General features: G+C 44.6%; 1 protein-coding gene across 5 annotated transcripts in view; it reads left to right on the forward strand.

The window, feature by feature from the left end:
- The first annotated feature begins 1,488 nt into the window (after positions 1-1,488).
- The window catches only part of LOC133364921 (zinc finger protein 398-like), a 45,395-nt gene continuing 23,992 nt past the window's right edge, over positions 1,489-22,891 (forward strand). For 4 of the 5 annotated variants that reach the window (XR_009758058.1, XM_061585972.1, XM_061585974.1 and 1 more), the window contains exons 1-7: positions 1,489-1,802; positions 5,723-6,127; positions 7,473-7,599; positions 11,736-11,849; positions 13,166-13,276; positions 13,898-14,011; positions 15,279-15,377. Coding sequence is in view for 4 of the 5 variants with exons in the window: in XM_061585972.1 (XP_061441956.1) it covers positions 1,779-1,802; positions 5,723-6,127; positions 7,473-7,599; positions 11,736-11,849; positions 13,166-13,276; positions 13,898-14,011; positions 15,279-15,377 (994 nt within the window). In the remaining variant the exon portion in view is untranslated. The remainder of the gene's footprint in view (positions 1,803-5,722; positions 6,128-7,472; positions 7,600-11,735; positions 11,850-13,165; positions 13,277-13,897; positions 14,012-15,278; positions 15,378-22,891) is intronic. The other variant, XM_061585973.1, reaches the window with a different exon arrangement.

Consider the following 22,891-nt stretch of genomic DNA (forward strand, 5'->3'; position numbering starts at 1 on the left):
CGTTCACTCTCCAATGGCATCTCCCACTAGGCCTGGGAGAGATGCCTGTCTGAAAAGAGCCGCTGCCAGTCAGTGGAGGTAATACTGAGCTAGATGGACCGACATGGTCTGACTCAGTGTGAGGCAGCTTGTGCCTCTTTAAAGAAGAGCAAGTTTGTATGTGAGGAAAAGTGGCCGTAAGAGAGTCTGCTCTGTCAGATGCACAAAAGTGCTATCTTCATTTGGCAGCTGTATATAAATCCCAGGTGGGCAGGGCGGACTTATCCATTAGGCACAGTGCCTAGGGCCCACGATACTTTTAGGGGCCCACAAAAATGTTTTAATTTCTTTTAAAATCAGAAGAAGAAAACTGAACTTTTAGGGTCGAAGAAAATGTTTTAATTTTTTTCTCACATCACGAAAAAATGAAACTTTTAGGGCCCACAAAAATCTATTAAATTTTGCCTAAAACAGAAAAAAAAGTTGAAGTATTTAAAGTTATATCAAAAATAATTTTTAATATTGATATCATTATGGTGGGAGGGGCCCACAAAGGCAAAAGTGCCTAGGGCCCACGAAAGTCATAATGCGGCCCTGCGGGTGGGAGGTGGGGAATAAGGTGTATCTAAAGGCAAAAAAATGCAAAAAGAACCATGTGTGTCAATTCAATGCAGGCTGAATTTTACGTGAAGAAAGTGTAACCCGTGTGTCAGTTGTTCTTACCAGCGTTGTTAAAAAAGAATGATAAAGACAGCATGCCTGGGCTTGCTGGCATTGGGTGTGGCTGTTACCCTCCCCTCTTCCTACAACCAGCTGCTGGAACATGCTCAGTAGGTTAACAGCAAGTCTAAAGGACTGAACTCATTCTTTGTTTTGGGTTTATTTTTCTTCTTTGCATCTTATTAGTTGTTAAAAAAAAAGAACAGTAATTACTTTACTGCTATGAAGGAATAGCAGCCAGATGGTTAATAGTACTAAGAGTAGTAGTATCTCCTGTTCTGATAATATGAGAATTGTTTTTCTTTACTATATATATTTAATTTTGATCCTTCTTGTGTTTTTTGCTGCAACTATGGATGAGAATCGCACTGTCAGAAAAGACTGAATCCGCCCGCTTCTATCTAACGTAGTGATTGGTGGCATTGCTGAGTTTTCACTAAATTATTGCAGCTTCTACTTTGTGATGTTTTTAATTGCTTTTTGGACTGCCACTACCCCCTTTTACACTTCTCTTTGTGTATAAACATGTCTGTGTACAAACATACTCAGATTTATGTATTTATTTGAAAGCATATCTAAATGGAATAGTTTAAAATCTCAAGGAAAACTTAGCCAACTGGGTGCCCTCCAGATTTTCAGACTACGTCTCCCATCAGCCCCTGCCGGCGTGAGCTGCGGCCAGGAATGATGGGAGTCGTCGTTCAATGGCCGCTGAAGGATAACGGTCGTCGCTCCTTCCCGCCAAAGCGAGACGACGAGGGGGGGGGGGAGGCCGCAGCAGCAGAAGAGGCCATTCGCTCCTCCTGCCTGGCGGTGGCGCTGCGCTACGGGAAGCGGATGCTGCAGCAGTCGCCGCCGCAACCGGCGGGTCTCGCGATATCTCAAGCCGGAAGTGCTGGGTTTGTGAGAGAGAGAAAGAAAGAGTCGCCACTTCGGTCTCCCGCTGGCCCTGGGGTGGGTCCTGCGTGGCTGCTGAGCGCGTGCGCGGGCGGGCCGCCCCCCCTTCCTCGGCTTCTTTCCTCGCTTTGGCGCTCCTGCCTTCTCTCTCCGTCTCTGTCTCTCCGGAGCCCTGCTTGGCCATGGCTGGGGGGCCGCCTGTCCAGGTGAGGAGGAAGAAGGGGGCGCTTGGCTGGGCCGCGAGACGGAGGGAGGGAGGGAGGGAGGGCGGGCGGGCGCTGGGCTCACTTTCAGGGGCAGGAGTCTCGTCGTTTTCCACAGAACTCCCCGGTTGGAGGGGCGGCGTGGGAAGCCCCCTCCCGCCCCCCAGGCCGCCCCTTCTCGCCTCAGGGCAGCGGGAGCCCACTCTCGCATCTTCGGGCAAGAATACCTGTTACGTTTATATTATGTTTTCATCTGTTTTAAATTCTTTTGTTTTTAGATGTTTTAGAGCGCTGTTAGTGTTTTGTTTGCGGCCCTGGGCTCCTGGGAGGAAGGGTGGGATAGAAACGTCACTTCTTCTTCTGGGATAGAAACGTCACTTCTTATTATTATTATTATTGAGTAGCTGTTAATATTATTGTTTGTTTTTGTAGTTATAGTTAGAGAGTAGCTACTATTGTCGTTTACAGTATTATGATTATAGTTGTAATTGAACAGCAGCTATTGGTGATGACAATTGTTGTCGTCGTTATCTTTATCAATTGAATTTATTAGACTTGAGAAGAAATGTTTAGCCTTGAGAAGGGAAGGCTGAGGGGAGATAGGGTAGTACTCTTCATGTCCTGGAAAGGTTGCCGTGCAGAGGACGGCCAGGATCTCTTCTCAATCATCCCAGAGTGCAGGACAAGGAATAATGGGCTCAAGTTGCAGGAAGCCAGATTTTGGCTGAACTTCAGGAGAAACTTCCTAACTGTTAGAGTGGTATGACAATGGGACCCATGACCTAGGGAGTTGGTGGGATGTCCAATGCTGGAGGCTTTCAAGAGGCAGATGGACAGCCACCTGTCAGGGATGCTTTAAGTTGGATTCCTGCATTCGGCAGGGGATTGGACTCAATGGCCTTATAGGTCCTTTCCACTCTAAGATTCTATGATTCTGTTATTATATTTTATTTATTTCTTATTTTATTTCTATCCTGCCCTTCCTCCCAGCAGGAGCCCAGGGTGGCAAACAAAAGCACTAAAAACACTTTAAAACACATTAAAACAAAACATCTTTAAAAAATTTTTTTTAAACTTTCAAAACATCTTTAAAAAAGGTTTAAAAACATATTTTTTTTAAAAAAAAAAAGCAATTCCAGCACAGACGCAGACTGGGATAAAGTTTCTACGTAAAAGTCTTGTTGAAAGAGGAAGGTCTTCAGTAGGCACCGAAAAGATAACAGAGATGATACCTGTCTAATGTTTAAGGGGAGGGGATTCCGCAGGGTAGGTGCTGCCACACTAAAGGTCCGTTTCCTATGTTGTGCAGAATGAACCTCCTGATAAGATGGTATCTGCAGGAGGCCCTCACCTGCAGAGTGCAGTGATTGACTGGGTATATAAGGGGTAAGACGATCTTTCAGGTATCCTGGTCCCAAGTTGTATAGGGTTTTGTACACAAAAACTAGAACCTTGAACTTGGCCCGGTAGCAAATGGGCAGCCAGTACGATTCTTTCAGCAGTGGGGGTAACATGTTGGCGATACCCTGCCCCAGTGAGCAGTCTCACCGCCGCATTTTGCACCAGCTGCCACTTTCGGACCAACTCTAAGGGTAGCCCCACTTAGAGCATGTTACAGTGATTTAGCCTGGAGGTTACTAGTGCATGGACAACAGCGGTCAGGCTATCCCGGTCCAGAAACGGCGGCAGCTGTCTTACTAGCTGAAAATGGTAAAAGGCTTCTAGCCACTGAGGTCACCTGGGCCTCTAGTGACAAAGATGGATCCAGGAGCATCCCCAGACTACAGACCTGCTATTTCAGAGGGGGTATGACCCCATCAAAGCAGGCAGTCAACCAATTATCTGAACTCGGGAACCACCAACCCACAGCTTCTCCGTCTTGCTAGGATTCAGACTCAGTTTATTGGTCCTCATCCAGCGCACCTCCAAAATCAGGCAACGGTCCAGGGCTTGCACAGCCGATTCAGATATTACAGAGAAATAGAGCTGGATATTGTCAGCGTACTGCTGACATCTCGCCCCAAATCTCCTGATGACCACTCCCAAGGGTTTCATATAGATATTAAACAGCATGGGGGACAAGATGGTACTCTGCAGCCCCCCACAGCATAACTGCCAGGGGAGGTCTTCTTCAGTCCCCCTGTGCAGCAGTTCCCATGCAGCATCTTCTACATGCAAAGCAGATGCTCAGCCACTGAGCTGCAATCAAAATATTAAAATTCTCAGCATCTCAAGGGATCCCATGAGAAAGGGTACTGGGCCTAGTTCAGGTTTTTACTGAGGTGGAGGCTGTGACGCCCTTCCCTGGCTCTCCCTGTCAGGTTCCTACCTGCGCGTGGCTACTGCCTGTCACTAGGCACCACCAGGGACTCCACCAGTCCGGACTGTCCTTTTTTTATTTTTTCTCTCCCCGCTCTAGCACAGATCTCAACAGATCCCCCTGCTAGGCAACCACCAGTCACGTCCTAATACTAGTATTCCCAGAGACTCTGAATACTGGTATTGTTATTCTCTTCACCGCTGCCACCATTTGTTACAGTTCCCCTTCAGCCTTGGTCATTACCTTACCCTCCCTTTTGGTCTGTGAAACCCCAGCCAAGGATCAGGCCTTTGGTAAACCAAATTAAGTATTTATTAAAGATAACAAAGCTAACAAGATTAACAAGATTTCTTCTTAAGGCACATAAGCATATGGTTTTACTCATTACTAATCCGAACTCCACCCCCCTCCTTCTCCACTCTCTCCTGGCAAACAACTCTCTAAACCTCCACCAAGCAACCCACTCAGTTCACCTCCTCCACCCCCACTCTTACTTTTCCTTTTATACGTTCAGCCATTTTAAACACTCAGCCAATCATCTCGCATTCTACAGCCCATTCACTCCCCCTCCTCTTTCACTCCACTTACCATGTATCTTCTAAACAACAACACTTACCATATATACATTAATATAGGAACATCACAGAGGCACCTTGTGGCTGGCAAGAGGTGGGGTTCTGGATGTCACATGGCAGAATAAGTAAAATTCCTTGGCTGAACAAAATGGTTGTGTTGGGGAAAGAAGTTTATAGCCTAGTCTACTCCCTGATGTGCTAGGTTTCTATGTGCAGGGGATATTGATGGATTGTGTAGCATTCCATCATGTTCATCATCCCTTACCTGTCTAAAGCAGTACTGGAACACCTTAGCTCCATAGGAATGTAAGTAGCTGACTTAAACTGAGTTAGATCTTTGCTCCATCTAGCTCAGTATTGTCTACACTGACTGGAAGCAGTTCTTCAGGGTTTCAGGCAGGGAGTCTTCCCAGCTGAACCTTCTGTATGCAAAGCATATGCTGTACCACTGAGATATGGTCCTTCCCTGAAGCTCTTTAAGTTCCTCCCCCCCCCAATAAGAACCATGACAAAAAGACATCAGCAGAATTCCCTTCTTCTGTCTCCCTGCTCCTCCCCCAGTAGCATTTACTGCTGATTCCCACATAGAAATGAAGACAAAGGCAAATGGAAATGAGCGGTTAAAGGTCATGAAAGGAGGAGCCTCTCCTATTACTCATGCTATATTTATTATTAAATTGCCTTTTTTCTCTATGTCATGATGGCTAAAGTGCATAATAAAAGGGGGGAAATAGCTGGGGTCCAGTTTGATTCTGCTGTCCCAAGGCTGCCAGTTGCCTGTGTCTGTACCATACCATTCACTGGATTGGCTCAATACTTGCAAAAGTACCAATTAAATGGCAGCATTTCTACACTCACTTGGCCTAAGTTGCTGCCTTATCAAAAGATGCTGCTGCCTCTGACATGTCAGGAGAAGAGAATTAAGCAGTTATAGGGGTGGGTGAGAAGGGGAAGAATCTTTCTGCATGCAGCAAATGCCACCTGAAATGCAAGATGAGAGCTGACTTTGGGTTTCTGTCTTTGCAAAGCAGGCTATGGAGTGCGATGCAGAGCCAAGGTCTGTCCTGCCTTTCCAGCCCCTTGTAAACGTCAAACAGGCAGCTCTGCAGGAGATGCAGGTGCAAACATCAGAGGCTTCCATGTGGGCAGCAGTGGCTGCCATCCAGGCCATAGACAAGACGGTGGACAGCCACACCGTGCGCTTGCTGCGTTTGGAAGGCAGGATGGGGTCGGCAGAGAAGAAGCTGGGGGACTGTCAAAAGACCACGAAGGTATTGGAGAACCAGCTGGAGAGCAAGTGGGCTGCGCTGGGGACCTTAATCGAGGAGTACAGGCAGCTCCAGAGGAGGCTGGAGAATGTGGAGAATCTGCTGAAGAACCGGAACTTCTGGATCCTGAGGTTCCCCCCCAGTGTGAAAGGAGAAACACCCAAGGTCAGGAGTACTGGCTTGCTGCAAGTACAAAACATACATTTCTGCGACAGGGCTAGCAAACATTCTCATGTTTACCATGTGTAATTATGCAAATCACTCAAGTCCTAGAGTTGTAGACAAGATTATTTGGACTGTCAAGAAAAAAAACTGGAGTTGCAAAATATAAAAAACAGCAGCAAAACCTTTCTGTAGCCATTACAAGTCTATCCAGATTTCTTCTCCTGTCAGCTCCATCTCACTTTTATCAGGTGGTGCTTTCACCTTTTAAATAATTCCCCCCCCTGCAGTTATGAAGACTAGAAATGCAGTGAAAGCAGTGGTTTTGAAGAGATCAGTAGACATTTTGTGCTGAAAGCAAGGTTATGTACTTCACAGGGCACTTGTAGTAATGCCCCGAGAATCCTTGTTCCTTCCCAAGGTAATAGTGTTCCTCCTGGCTGCTTCCTTGGACTTGCTATTAGGTCCAGAGGCCATGGTTGTTGCCTCGCCTTGGGACCAAGGAACCAAATAGGAAGATGCCGTCCAGATGTTCACCACATCTGGATGCCTGAAGGATTAACATGGTTTACAAATGTTTTAGCTCTTCCTGGTGGTTTCCATTGTTTTCAGTGGGGTTGCAAGTTGCTGTGGATGTTTGGAAACAAATATGTTTTATTTAAGTGGCAAAACTTGTAGCCTGACAGCCGGGTGCTTCAGACAGAACGCTGGTCTTGTTGGCATGCAGCATGAAGCCAAAATTTGGCTACTTGTGAATGAGCAAGCATGCTGGTTCAGAGTGAAAATGGTGGCTGCTTTGCTTCTCCCTGTTCCTACTGCTGCCACACTACTGGAGCTAAGCCATAGTTTGCCTTAGTGTTAATGTGTGGACCTGGCTTTGATTTACGTCACCCAGACAAGCCATAAGCCAAGAACAAAAGTTTAATTAACTTTTTATTTGCAAATTCAACCAGGAAAGGAAAGAAAACACAAAAAGAAATAAAAAATAAAGAAAAAATAATTGATGAATATTAATAACACTAAACTGCGATCATTTTACAAATCTTGGCTATACCTCATAGCTTCTTTTGAGCAAGACAAACTATGAGCCTGGGCTCACATTTAATGCTAAGCCAAACCATGGCTTAGCTGCAGCAGCGGAGAAGGAGCAAAGCAACTGTGACATTTCACTCACTCATGCTTAGCCATAGTTTGGCTTAGCATTATGTGCAAACCAGAGTACAGCCTCATTTTTTTCCTATAGAAGGTGATTTTTTTAACGCCACCCAGTAGTATTTCTTGCCTAGCAGTTGGGCCAACTGGATTGGGAGTCAAGAGGGTGCTGAGCCTTTGACTTTTGCTGTTCCAGGTTCCAGTGACTTTTGATGACCTCTCAGTCCACTTCAACGAGCAGGAATGGGGGAATCTGGATGAGTTACAAAAAGAGTTGTACAAGACAGTTATGAAAAGCAACTACGAGATGCTGGTCTCACTGGGTGAGATTTATGGAATCCTGAGTGATCTGGAAGGGGATGCAGGCTGAAAGTTCTCACTCAGTTGGGTGATCAGTATGTCTAGCTATTGAGATTTAATGTGACTTAATGAATAAGAGATTATCTGTAGTATAAATACAGTGCCTTGCAAAAGTAATCAGACGCCTGACCAATGCTCTCATATTACTGAATTACAAATGGTACATTATAATTTCGTTCTGTATGATATTTTATATTGAAACACTGAAACTCAAAATCAGTTGTTAAAAGGTGGTACTGGTTTTATGTTGGGGAATGTACAAAAAACTGAAATTGAAGGTCAGCCGTTATCAAAAGTGCTGTGGACTTTGAAGAAACACGAGTACAGGGTGAAAGGGACAAACGAACTAAGCAGAAGGCACGTCAAGCAAATCCTCATTGTGACCACCTTCCATCTGGAAACCTGTGTCCTCACTGTGGGAGGCTGTGTGGATCCAGAATTGGCCTCCACAGTCACTTACGGACCTTATCTTGGAAGACAATCTCACTCGGCCATGAGTGATCGCCATTGAATGAATGAATGAAATGAATGAATGAATAAATATTCAACCCCTGTGCTGTGGAACCTCCCAGTGTACACAGATGAAAGAGATTTCCTTATCAAGGACACAATTACCTTAGCATTGGCCTCCACCTGTGAACCATTAAAGATGCTGTCACATTAATTATTGCTGTTAAACATATTTGATGCTACACACGCAAAGCTGCTCTCCAAACAATTGATCATCTACATGACCTTAGCAGCAAAATTAACAATTACATCACAGTGGAAATCAGCAAATGACCTCTCAATAAAACAATGGTATAACTCCCTCTGGAATATAGCCATAATGGAAAAACTTACACATGAACAGGGTGAGATAGGGTAAGGAAAAACCAGACTCCTTTTATTTAACTTGGCACTCCTTTATTGAATACACTTCGGAAGATACGTTTATGCATTGTCCATCAGTGGAAGCCTGGCAGATATGGAGACGCTTATAAACGACGTAATGGCCTAACAGAAAGGAAACAGAATTTATTCACAATCATTTAGACTGCATATCAGTTTAGTCAGACGTTGAGTGTCTGGGACATTTTATTTTCTTTGTTAGCATTTGAATGCTTCTTTGTCTATTGTTGTTGAATAACTATTGCTTCTTAATTATATTGGTGTCTGATGTAAATGAGAAAATTCATGTCATATAAAGATACCTGTGAAGAAATAAAATAAAAAAAAAATATTTTTTTAAAAAAAACCCCACTGTTGAAGATGCTGGTTTTAACCTATAAAGCCTTACACGGCTTAGGACCACAATACCTGATGGACCGCCTCTCCCGACGCGAACCCACCCGTACACTACACTCAGCATTTTAAGTTACACTGATTTACTTTTAAAAATGTTTATTGTATTGGATTGCTGATTGTATTATTTAGTATTATTTTGTTATTCATTGTATTTTTATGCTATTTTATGTTCACCGCCCAGAGAGCTATTGCTAGTCGGGCGGTATATAAATTTAATAAATAAATAAATAATAAATAAACATCTAAGGCCCTCCTCCGGGTGCCTACTCTGAGGAAAGCTTGGAGGATGGCAACAAGGGAGAGAGCCTTCTCTGTGGTGGCCCCCAAATTATGGAATGATCTCCCTGACAAGGTGCACCTGGCGCCAACACTGTTATCTTTCCGGCGCCTGGTCAAGACTTTCCCCTTCTCCCAGGCATTTTAGCATGTGTTTTTAATTATTTTTTTTATTGTGTTTTTAAATTGTTTTTTGTGTTTTAAAATTTGTATATTTGTTGTTATTGTTTTTAATTGCTGTAAACCGCCCAGAGAGCTTTGGCTATGGGACGGTATATAAATATAATAAATGTAAACCCCACTGTTGAAGGATCATTGGTCAGGCTTTGGATCTGTAGGAAAATGAAGACCAAAGCGCATTCTGCAGAAGTGAGAGATAATGTAATACAAATGCATAGATTAGGCAAAGGGTACAAAATAATACCCAAGTGTTTGGATATCCCAGTGAGCACAGTTGGGTCAAGAATCAGGAAGTGGAAGCTGCATCACACCACCCAGCACTGCCAAGAAAAGGCCGTGCCTCAAAACTCAGCACTTGAATAAGAAGGAGACTTGTGAGAGAAGCCACAGAGAGGCCAACAATCACTTTGAAGGAGCTACAGAGTTCATTGTCTGGGAGTGGAGTAATGGTGCCCCAGTCAATCGTATCAAGAGCTCTGCATAACACTGGCCTGTATGGGAGGGTGGCAAGAAAGAAGCCGTTACTCAAAAGGTACCATCTGAAACAATGTCTGGAGTTTGCCAGAAAGCATGAGAGTGCCTCAGCTGCGATCTGGGAAAAGGTTTTCTGGTCAGATGAGACCAAGATAGAGCTTTTTGGCCCAAACTCAAAGCGGTATGTGTGGCGCAAACCTAACACTGCCCTTGCCTCAAGACACACCATCCCTACAGGGAAGTATGGTGGTGGCAGCATCGTGCTGTGGGGATGCTTCTCATCAGCAGGGACTGGGCATCTTGTTAAAATCAAAGGAAGAATGGATGGAGCAAAATACCGGAAAACACTGCAAGAGAACCTGCTTCAGTCCACTAAAAAACTGAAGATTGGGAGGAAATTCACTTTTCAGCAGGACAATGACCCCAAGCACAAGGCCAACGCAACACTGGAGTAGCTCAAGAATAAGAAGGTAAATGTCTTGCAGTGGCCCAGTCAAAGTCCTGATCTCAATCCCATTGAGAATCTGTGGCGCTCTTTGAAAATTGTGGTCCACAAGCGACGTCCAACCAACCTGAACAAGCTGGAGCAAATCTGTAGCTGGTACATACCCACCCCCAAAGACTTAAAGCTGTAATTGCCGCGAAAGGTGGCTCTACCAAATATTAATGTATGGGGGATGAATACTTATGCAAGCAACATGTTTCAGTTTTTTATGCTTCTTACAAACATTTCCCAACATAAAAGCAATGTCACCTTACAATAATTGATTTTGAGTCTCAGTGCTTCAAAATAAAATATCATAAAGAAATAAATTACAATGTACCACTTGTAATGCAGCATTGGTCAGGGGTCTGATTACTTTTGCAAGGCACTGTATACAAAAAGAAAGAAAATAAAGGGTATTTGCTCTCCTGAGTAGTGTGTTCAAACCCCTGCTCAGCCAAAGAACCTGATATTTGAGCCTTGGCGGCCCCTTTCTAGTTTCTGAGCCATCACCATAGAATCATGGAGTTGCAGAGGCTATGTAGTCCAACCTCCTGCTCAGTTTAGGAAATCCAGAACTAGAGCAAACCAGCCAGGGAGAGGCTGGCACTGGTGGAGCAGTTGGGCCCAATGGCTTCCAGGCACAGTAGTGAGACAGGCTTGGCTTCCAGTGTGATTATGCTGGATGCTCCATTTTGGTGGGTAGAATGCAGTTCCAGTGGGCAAGCAGGGAGCTCCACACTGGAGGGATGATGGTAGCATCTCTGCAGAAGGGAGGCCAGTGGAGTCATTTTGGGCTGGGTGAAGGGACACTTCTGTCTGCCCCATCCCCAGATCAGGGGTTTGGCTTGCACCCTAAGCCAAATTCAGTGCGAGACTCTACAGCAGCCTTCCACAACCCTGCTATCCTCCAGAGATTTTGGACTAGCGTTTCCATCAGCCCCAGCCAGCATGACTAACGGTCTGGGGTAATAGGAACTGGTGCAAAACATTTGGAGGAGCCACGTTTTGGCTAGTTTTCCTCCATGACACGTCCCCAGTCGTGATCCTGGAAGCTGTTTGATGTTCAGCTTGATGAGGGAGAGATGTCAGCTTAGCAGTAGGCTGTATGCTTTGCTCTTTGAAGACCCTGGTTCGTTATAAAATGGTTTTTTAAATGAATCTTTGGTAGCAGAGCTGGGAAAGGCCTCTGCCTGCCTGCCTGCCTGGCACCTTGGAGAGCTGTTGCCTGACATAATAGACAATCCTGGATTAGATGGACCGCTAGTCTGACTTGAGATAAGGCAACTCCTCTGAAAATCAGGGCAAGTTTATTTGCAGCCCTTCGTAATTCCTTGGCCTTTATGTTAACAGAAGGCATATAATGTCCTCCTCTTCTTCCATCCATTGATTGAACAGACTATGCTGTTGCCAAGCCCGAGATCCTGACCCGGATGGAGCAGGGGGAAGAGCTGTGTGAGAAGAGACTTGGTGGCTTGGAAGGGGACAGTGTCCCTGAACACCTTGATGCAGGTACACTAGCAGGCGCCTCTGACACACAGAGGGGTGGAGCCAACGCTAGTTCTGTTCAGAGCCACTGAAATCAATGGGCATGACTAATTTAGGGCCATTCACTTCAGCGGGTCTTCTCTGAGTAGAATTTGGTTGGATACAACCCAGAACTAAGATCTTTTTTCTTTACTCCTTTTGCTGCCTTGTCATAACAGGGTGCTGTCTCACCGTTTATTGTGTCCTTTTTAACTGGCTGTGTTGGCCCCATTTGAATATTACTTGCAAGTGAAGCTTGTAGACTGGTGAGGGCGAGATCCAGCTGCGTGGCCCCCACTCCCTTCCTTGCCTCAGAGGACCTTGGTGGAAGCTGTTGATTGACAACTGCCGACAAAGGATAACCGTTTCCATCACTCCCTCTTTGCCTCAGGATTTTGGTGGGAGCTTCTGCCTGGTATGATGGCAGGAAATTTATTTATTTATTTATTACTTGATTTATATCCCGCCCTTCCTCCCAGCAGGAGCCCACCTGAATAATCCCAGTTCCATGTGGACACTCTGTAGTTTTATATTGAGAATCTTAAGACCCTCTTGAGCTATGTAAAGTGGGATATAAGTGTTCTGAATAAAGGAATACATAGGGGCATCTGGGCTGGAGGCGCTTGACGGCACCTTAGTTGTGTCCAAGGCATGGAAATCCACCTGTTTCAGTTTACAGTATTTGTTTGTTTAGAGGGCTTCTGAAGTGATGTTTGTGTTGCAAAAGATACACTTTCTCCAACATGTTGATGGCTTTCTTGCTGCCTCATGTGACCTCCTTTGGAGCTTTTGCAATAGTCTCCATACTTGGCCAAAACATTGTTTCCAACTACAAAGGTGAATTTCTGTTTTGAAAGAAGTATCCTTTTATGTCGACGACATTGTCATTGTTTTTGTATCTTTTGCTGCAGTGTTTGTGTAATCTCTCCCGTCCTTCATTGGTCCTGGTATCATGATAGCCTTTTAATTGCACCCTCCCCTGACAGGAGGAAGAAAGGTCTTGCATTCAGGTTGGAAAGCCATCTTCCACCAAGCAACTTCTAGTTCAAAGCTGGTTGGACAGCCCTGAACACCTGAGCGCTTTCAGAATGTGACATAGGCAGAGTTTGGGTTCAGGGGATGATTAGAAAATAAAGATTTCTTACATAGGAACCTGGCTGGGAAAGTGATGGGAACATCTGGATTACGGAATGAGCTGTGATATGTTTAAGCCTCATGTATATGACCAGTGGGTTGTCGTGTATGAATGATGCTTCATGTTGATCAGCGATGCACAGCAACCGTTTCTCTCTTCCGTTCAGACAGCCCTGTTGCTCCAGTAGATGTTTCTTTATGGCTTAAACAAGAAGTGGGGGAATCACAGGATGGGGACGCTAAGCTCCCTGACAACGGGACCGGTGGCTCCCACTTGGGTGAGTATTAAATGCCGTGTGGCTTCTGCTTAGCCGTTTGGCTCACAAGCAAGAAGGCATATCCTTGACTTGAGGACTCCCCTCTTTCAAGTAGGCACTCCATTATTACAAGCCAGGATTATGAAAGAACTGTTTACCCAGTAGGGAGCCTCTCCTGTTATTAATTAGGGCTCCATGTGGTTTCCCTTCACTTGGTCCTTTTATGGGAATTGGGGAGAAAAGGGGCACATTTTCCAGGGGAGACCCTACTTCAGTGGTGTCTCTCCTTTGTGGCCCCCCACCCCCAGTATGCCATCTTAGGTGGCTGGCTGTATCAGTTTTGTTTGAATTCTGTGTTCCTTTCTCCCTTGACCTGTGTTCCCTTGAAACTTCTGCTTTCCATCCTTTGCCATGCTCCTTGGCCGTGCTGCCTGTGACCCTCTCCTTCACCTGAGCTCGCTGTCTCTTAGCTGCCCTTACTCTTTCGCCCTCTTCCCGCTTGTGTTCCTTGCCTGCTAAGTGTTCCTGTTTCTATCCCTCTCTCTTGCCACATGTGCAGCTCCTCCTGTCCCTGGCTCTGGATGAGATTTCTCCTTGTTGGAGGAGAGCAACGCCCTGTGACCTCCTCTCTCCTATGCACAGGTTCTTCCATGGATGCAGCAGATAAATCCTTGTGGATTAAAGAGGAAATAGAGGAGGTGTGCTTTGTTCCTGAGGATTGCCAGGAAAGAGATCTGTCTCGCAAAGCTAGCCTGGGTGAGTGAATGTATTTGATTTTTATAGCTTTTATAGCGATCAGTTCCATATTGTGCTTGCCTTTTTTTTGTAGGAATGCATGTAATGTGCAAAGGCACACAAGTGAATATAAAGAAGCAAATTTTATTTTTTGTTGATAACTGCAATAATTGTTGCAATTAATCTGTTTAGCATGGCCAAAAAAGTAGGACTGCAAACCTTGTCTTCTCCCCCAACCCCTGGCCATGTACCATTTTCTTATCTTCTCTTTTTTCACAGGGTGAAACTTATTTTGGAATGTGTTCCTACTTGATACAATATTTTCTTATATCTGGCAAATCCGTTTGTTCTCCAAGATGTGGAAAATACCACATATATGGAGATGCATCTTTAAAATTATGGGGGGAAATGGTACTTGATTGCAGTTTACCTTGTCAGAATTATAGTGGAAACTGGCTTGAGAAAGGGGATTTAGGGAGCACTGGTTTCAGTAGAATGATGCTTCTAACAGCCCCTAACGTCTGCTGTACAGCATAGCCTAGCTGCCACTGTGTCTTAAGCGCGATACGCCTGCCATTCCTCTTCCAAAGGAAGCAGTACTCAGAAAACAAATAGGGCCTTTTTTGTATTATTGTGGGAAATTAACCCGAAAGCCTGTTCCTGAAACAGCTTTGCTACGGTTTCCTCCTGCCAGGTTCTTGGTTATGTCATCTTTTCAAGGGATGCTCTTTTGTAGGTTTGATCCCCCATCATGGAAGTGTGTTGCTGATACCATAAGAATATATTTATGCTTTCCTTGTAATCCACTTGAAGGCACATAACAACAACAAACCTTATCCAAGGGGTGTAGGTTTGGTTACAGCACTATAGCTGTGGGTTAAATGAGGACAAGGGAGAGTGAGTTGGCTAAGGATACCTAGATAGTTTCTGTGGCCTTGTAATGGTTTGAACTTGGTTCTTTACAACCTAAATTGAACACTCAGGTATGTGCTCAATTGTGGTGTTACCCTTTATGGTTGTTGGTTCTCTTTTGCTAGCCAAGGACCATTTTTTGGTTCAGGAATTGCAGTGTTTGCATATACCATGGAACACCAATGGCATGGCTGTTTTTGGCATCCACAAGCGCCTGTTTGACTGTGGTGGGCAACGGATTTTTCTCTGCAGTTTGATGGTTTTCTCTTACCAATCTGGTTTCCAGAGATTCCCCCAGAAATATGTTTCTGCTTAATGTTATAGAGAGAATAGAATGAGACAGACTGGGTACAATGTTTATCTTCATCCTGAACAGAATACCACACTGTCACAGTTGATGAAGAAAGCCTGGGAGGACCTCAGGAGTGCACAAGTGCACAGGAGCCTTTATTTCTTGGTGAAGGCCCTAGTACTGGTAAGTAGCAGAATGAAGACTTTTTCGATCTTGTGAGTGTCGGTCCTTAGATGCCACCCTGGGTGGGACTATAATTCTTCCAAAGAATGTTGGGGTGGCAAGTCTTCTGGCCCAGCCAGTAGATTTTGTCCTCTCACTGTGCTAACTGCAGTCTGTCCACTAAATGTCACATAACCTGAACCATGGAACCGGAATTCCTAAGCAAATAAAGGCGTAACAATGTTGGAGAGCAGGATTGTGGAGGGTGGGCTACAGCGAGCAGGGCTGGAAGGTGATCAGTGCCCTAAACTATAATTCTCCACATGTTAACACCTTATGGTAGTTTATCCCTGCTTAAGAAGACTGGAAATTTGTCTGAGTGCCTATCCAGCAGCCATGTGGACTGCTTCTCACTGAAACATTTTGCATTTTAAAGGTCTGGATACACTTTCATGTCTTTAGAGTCTAGGGTAAGAAATAGCCATGAATGAATGCAATGAAAAGCGAGGGTCAAACTTGCAGTCATGCATATTTATTACAAGAGCAAACAGGCTGAACTTGATGGAGAAAGACCTTTGTGACTCTTCAGTGTCAGCAGAGGCCCAGGATGCCTCAACTGCATTTTAGAAGTGAAAAGGTAACGAATGTGAAGAATGGCCATCCTTGCACCCTGAAGCAGAAAAGAAGCCAGTGGGAAAAATGAAATTTAAAGTTAGTTAGGGAGCTGGCTGTTATAAGAAGGATGGAGATTTAAGTCACGTTAGACTTGCCCCAGACTTCTAAATCCTGTATTTCAGAATGTTTAAGACATGACAAACATTTGCTCAGATTAGTTTATTTATTATTAAATTTATATCCTGCCCTTCCTCCCAAAGGAGCCCTGGGGAGTGTGAGAGTGTGGAAACTCTTTTTTGACAATCTGTCCTTGAGCTCACATAAGCGGATAACCCCAAAACTTTCTTTACCACCTAGTCTTAAATTATGCTTGTATACGTAGGAACAGTGGGCTATCCTGCTTCAATTTTTAATAGATTCTGATTGAATCACATATTCCAAATGCCCGACTATTATTTGCCTCCAGGAATCTACAAAGCGGTTGAACCAAGATGACAGCTGTTGCCTACTTGGAGAAGAAGGTACTTCATTGGCAAACAGTCCCCTGTGCAATCTTTTGCAGAGCAGACAATCTTAAAATTTGTTCCAGGTGAAAATAACTCACTCTGGCCAGGATCCAAATAAATAGTGTGCGCAAAAAGGGCAGGCGCCTGTGGAATTTGCTTTGTCTTCAGTGCATTAGTGTTTTCCCAGCTGAAGAGAGAAGCCATTATTCAGTTTAAAAAACTGTTTCTCTGTTTTGCACTGCAGATAGTGAGTGATCCTCCCAGCTTTTGTATGCAGATCTTCCCTGCATGCATGTCACTTTTTTGTATCCTGTTTCCCATTAACTACTTAAACTTTCTGCACACCTTGCTAAGGAGTGGAGAATACAGTGAAACCTTGTTATACCACGGGGTTGGCGGGACAAAGGATGCACCCACAGTATAGGGCTCCTGCATTAAAATGAAAACTGCACTCCAGAATTAAAACCAGTGAGTACTGATTCCTAGAGAGACAGAAAAAAAACCCTGCTGCTGCGACTGAGGGAAGGAAGCAGCAGGAAGGGTAACAGAGGGAAAAACCAATTACCAAAAAAATAAAACTCCACAGACAGTAATCTAAGAACATGAAGAAGGCTCAAGAAGAACTTGAAGAAGGCTCCCATCTCTCGGGAATGCTTTGATTTGGATTCCTGCATTGAGCAAGGGGTTGGACTCGATGGCCTTATAGGCCCCTTCCAACTCTATAAGAACATAAGAAGAGCCTGCTGGATCAGGCCAGTGGCCCATCTAGTCCAGCATCCTGTTCTCACAGTGGCCAACCAGGTGCCTGGGGGAAGCCTGCAAGCAGGATCCGAGTGCAAGAACACTCTCCCCTCCTGAGGCTTCCGGCAACTGGTTTTCAGAAGCATGCTGCCTCTGACTAGGGTGGCAGAGCACAGCCATCACGGCTAGTAGCCCTTGATAGCCCTGTCCTCCATGAATTTGTCTAATCTTCTTTTAAAGCCATCCAAGCTGGTGGCCATTACTGCATCTTGTGGGAGCAAATTCCATAGTTTAACTATGCGCTGAGTAAAGAAGTACTTCCTTTTGTCTGTCCTGAATCTTCCAACATTCAGCTTCTTTGAATGTCCACGAGTTCTAGTATTATGAGAGAGGGAGAAGAACTTTTCTCTATCCACTTTCTCCATGCCATGCATAATTTTATACACTTCTATCATGTCTCCTCTGACCCGCCTTTTCTCTAAACTAAAAAGCCCCAAATGCTGCAACCTTTCCTCGTAAGGGAGTCGCTCCATCCCCTTGATCATTCTGGTTGTCCTCTTCTGAACCTTTTCCAACTCTATAATATCCTTTTTGAGATGAGGCGACCAGAACTGTACACAGTATTCCAAATGCGGCCGCACCATAGATTTATACAACGGCATTATGATATCGGCTGTTTTATTTTCAATACCTTTCCTAACTATCGCTAGCATGGAATTTGCCTTTTTCACAGCTGCCGCACACTGGGTCGACATTTTCATCGTGCTGTCCACTACAACCCCGAGGTCTCTCTCCTGGTCGGTCACCGCCAGTTCAGACCGCATGAGCGTATATGTGAAATTCAGATTTTTGGCTCCAATATGCATAATTTTACACTTGTTTATATTGAATTGCATTTGCCATTTTTCCGCCCATTCACTCAGTTTGGAGAGGTCTTTTTGGAGCTCTTCGCAATCCCTTTTTGTTTTAACAACCCTGAACAATTTAGTGTCGTCAGCAAACTTGGCCACCTCACTGCTCACTCCTAATTCTAGGTCATTAATGAACAAGTTGAAAAGTATGTCTCTATGATTCTATGATAAGCATCCCTTAGGGAAAAAATAACAGGAAGGAAGTTAGGAGGGAGGGGGATGTCAGGAAATAGATTTTTAAAAAGAACGCTGAGAAGAAAAAAGATTCAGAAACACCCAGGGGAAGGAGAAGACTCACCAAGGAATTGACGACCAAGGACAAGTATTTTACTTGGGGGACATGGGTATACCTGCAGTATGTCTGATTCTGCGGTACATTGAGATGCGTTACAGCGGGATGCTATTATAATGCAAAATGACACTAGGGCAAGAGTTGACCTTGGGTCTGGTTTAACTGTGACCAGAGCTTGGAAGAGTTACTTTTTTTGAACTACAACTCCCATCAGCCCAATCCAGTGGCCATGCTGGCTGGGGCTGATGGGAGTTGTAGTTTAAAAAAAGGTAACTTTTTGAAGCTCTGACTGTGACTGGTGGAGCTGGCACTCTGCTGCTAGAACCTGAAATATCCTGGTGCAAAAGCCAGACCATGAATTTTGCTTTCAGCAAATGGTCCAGGAGTGGGTACAACCTGATAATGTGTCTCAGATTGGCAGGAAATGTCACACTTCCAAGTGGTGGATCTTTAGCATAATTTTCGGAGGAAGACATAGCTGCTGACATTTCAAGAACTTTAAAGAAACCTAGATGTCGTAACTTTGCAGGCTTTAAGAGGCGCTTGGCTCTGGAGAAAGCAAGTGAGCAAGCAGATTCTATAATGTGGAGGCTGGCATCAAAATGTCTGCTGGCCAGATGGGAGCTGGAGTTCCAGGAGTGTGGAAGCCCGATGCAGAATAACAAGAATAATAAAATTTTATTTTTAGGCCGCCTATCTGGCCGAATAAACGGCCATTGTAGGCGGCGTACATAACTAAATTAAAATACAACATATATGAATTTATTTAGCTAGAATTTGACCATAAAAATATTAAGCACACAGTATAGAACAGTCTGTTTTGGCTGAAAATCTATCATTTTAATATGCTTTTATTACTTGTTCTGTGCTTCTATCTTAAGTCCTGTGTTGAGAAGCCGATCTGTATAGAGGGATCTTTTGAAGCAAGAGATCAGTGGTGTTTGCTACGGGGGGAAATTTGTAGGTTTTCCTTGGGGAGTTTTTCTGTGCTATTGAGCTCCTGGCTTGGCAGCTGTTTAGCATTCTCAGTTGTAGCTCATAGATACTTTGGAATAAATATGTCTTGCTTTTAACTAAAGTCCTTGCCTATTTCTACTCATGTTTTAATCCGGTAATTTTGTTGCTCGCTTAGTTGGAAACATAGGAAATGGACTCGTATACTGTCAGACTCTTGGTCCATCTAGCTCAATATTGTCAACACAAGCTGCCAGCAGCAACTCTCCAGGGTTTTAGACAGGAGTCTCTCTCACAGTCCTGTCTGGTAGTGCTGGAGATTGAACCTGGCAAGCACGTGCTCGACCACTGAGCGATGGCCCTTCATCTTCTCATCCTGTGACTGGTCATTAAGAGAAGCATCAACTGTCTTGATTATATTATTTTCTCCCAATGAGGCAAGTTTTGGTTTGCCAAACAAAAGTTTTGTTGCAAGCTAAGTGAACTGAAGGACAAATAACACTCCAGTTTCTGGGCCAGGGAACGTCTAACTATTCTGTTGGTTCATGTGGCCACATTTCCACTTTTTTGATAACTTACCTCCTTATTACCAGTAGGAGCAAGAATAAATTTTGGAGTTAGCATAGGCATACCGGATTCCACCCAGGACAATGCTCACTGTGGTGTAGAGTAGCCTTTCCCAACTAGGTTCCCTGAAGATGTTTTGGACTACAACTGCCCAGGAGCCCAACCAGCCTGGGGAATAGCTGTACATAGTCCAAAGCATTTGGAGGGCACCAGCTTGGGGAAGGCTGGCTTAGAGCTTGCCACTCTCAATATCAGTTGTGCCATCTGCATGTTAAGGAGACCTTTGGATGAAATTTCCTCTCAGTGCAGTGTTGCAAAAGGTGAAGCTACACTTACCAAATTTCCTGTGTTGTTCGTAATTGCTAAATCAGTTTGTGCAGTGTGTGATAGTCAGGGGGAAAGGCGGGTGGGGGAGAGGGAGTTACCTTTCTGAAGAAAGTCCAAAGCATGAGGATTAAACTGGACACGAAACTAATTCTAGCTGCCAATCCAAATATTGGCTAATTCTTCATAACTCCTTAGGCTGCAATCCAGCATACACTTACTCGGGAGTAAGTTCCGTTGAACCCAATGGAGCTTCCGTCTGAGTAGACATGAATTGGATTGCACTGTGAGCTGCCTTAGAAGAATTTGCTTTCCATGGAGGGTTTCCTGTGAAAAACAACAAGTAGCTCTTCTGCTACTGCATCACTTCCTGTATTCTTTTTCTGGGATACTATTCCCCCCCCAAAAATACATTTTTTCCCCCATTTATGTCCTATTGAAGTGAAAGAGATGCAGAAGAATATTTTGGCAGGGCCTGTGCCTTCAGAAACAAAGGCTGAGTTTCTGCCTTCCTAATACTCTGTTGAAGTGTTGAGCATTGATGTTTTGTCAGCATTTCTCCTGTTTCCTCTTAAGTAAAGCGAAAACGAGTTTCTCTAAGGCTGGAATCCTGTTCTTACCTGGGATTAAGCCCATTGAACTGACTGTATATGTACAGGATTGTGCTGAAAGCATGCTGTGTTTAAGTAGAAAGTCATATCTTTATCTTTTTGAATATTGTATGTTGCATTTTCTGCTAAATGTACATCGCTTGAAGCAGTTTACAAAAATGATTCCAATAAAATTTTCCCCAAAAGACAGCCAGCGCATAGAACAGGCCAAAAAGACTCCCAACGCAACAGAAAATGATCATTCCCAGCTCCAATTAGGCAGCATGGAATGGCTTCTTTTTGAAATCCAATTCATTCTTGTAATTTTAGCAGAATCCTTTGCGTGCTAAGTTGCACATTGTATGTTTTGTCTAAAACAGCTAAATTTGGAAGATAATCACCTTTGTACATAGGGCAGAAGGAAGTCTTCTTTGGGGAAAAGGAAACCCTTTGTTTTCCCTGTGGATGGGGGGAAATGTTTCCCTAATTGTGGAACATGTGGATTTGGGAGCACCAGTGTTACCACCTTAAAGTTTAGTAGAGAAGATAATGAGTAGATCAGTTGTTGAAAAAGTTGAAGTTTATGGAAGTGACTTAAGAACCATTACATTGGACTGCTACCATTGTAGTCTTAATTTGATGGAAATGTAGCTGGCAGGGGGAACTTGGAAGAGGTGTTGGAAGAACAAGGAAATGCCTCTAATTCCAACATGACGGTTATTATAATAAGGAAACAAATGTGCTCAATCTGTGCTGAAAATGGAAATGGACTGCCTTCAAGTCGATCCCGACTTACGGCGACCCTATGAATAAGGTTTTCATGGTGAGTGGTATTCAGAGGGGGTTTCCCATTGCCTCCTCTGAGGCTAAGAGGCAGTGACTGGCCCAAGGCCACCCAGGGAGCTTCATGGCTGTGTGGGATTCGAACCCTGGTCTCAGGTCGTAGTCCAACACTCTAACCACTACACCACACTGGCTCTCGCAATCTGTGCTAAATGTGCATTTATAAAAGTATTAACTATTGGGTGCAAGCTTCCAATGTCATTCCTTTTTAACCAACCTTGAGAGAGTGCGCACAGAAAAAGTGTATTAACTTGAGAGATAGCAGATCCACTTGTTGCCTGGGATGCTGGGTGTCTTGGGTCCTTCTCTGAGCTGTGTTCTGCTTTGTTTCCATGCAGTGCTTTGTTCCGCTTCCCTGCTCTGTAACCGTGTCCTTTGGTCTTCTCCGTCAGTTCAGGTTGGCCTAGGGTGTCATAGGACTGCTTTCAAAGAGGCGTGCAATTGAGCTAGCCAAACAGAAGGGTAGTTGCCCTGCTGCTCATGAGATGAGCGTTCACACTCACAGAATCCGGAAATCTAGGCACCATGAGTCAATACTTGAAGAAGTGGCTTCCCAGTCAAACACTTAAAGCAGCGGAGGAGGCTCTTGGGAGCCATGTGCAAACACCTTCGACTCCAACTCCGACTCCTCTATTTTTCTGCTGTCATTTATTTTGGAGGCGGAGGCGGTACATTTCTTCTGACTCCACCCAAAATTGCTTCCGACTCCACGACTCCGACTCCACAAGCCCTGGTGCAAACCTGCCTATTGTGCACTTGAGGAACGTGCTGTCCAATGGATCTGGGAGCAGCGCACCAAGCAGACTCTCGTCGCCCATAGAGGCACTGCAAAGGAAGAGTGCTTTCTGTGTCCCTCATTCTTGTTCTTACCTAATGAAGGGGGAGTTTCTAACTTTGCGCTTGAATGGCCTGGTAATGAGGACTCATGGGAACATGGGGCAGAGATTATGCCAAGGCCTCGTCAAGAAGGTTCCAAAGTTTGTGGTGGCCTGCAGGGATTTTAGTGATGGATTCTCCATTGGCCCACCAGATATAGACAGTATGGATGAAGTGACTCTCTGGGCTGATGTGCCCAACAGCTGTCCAGTGGAGGAAAAAGGCTTCAAGAATTCTTCCTGCAGTCAGCCACCAAAAAGACAGTTGCAGGGCACGTAATGGCAGTGGCTAATGACCACAAATTTCCGCCTTTGGT

This window comes from Rhineura floridana, chromosome 10 (genome assembly GCF_030035675.1).
Source record: "Rhineura floridana isolate rRhiFlo1 chromosome 10, rRhiFlo1.hap2, whole genome shotgun sequence".
Classification (NCBI taxonomy): domain Eukaryota; kingdom Metazoa; phylum Chordata; class Lepidosauria; order Squamata; family Rhineuridae; genus Rhineura; species Rhineura floridana.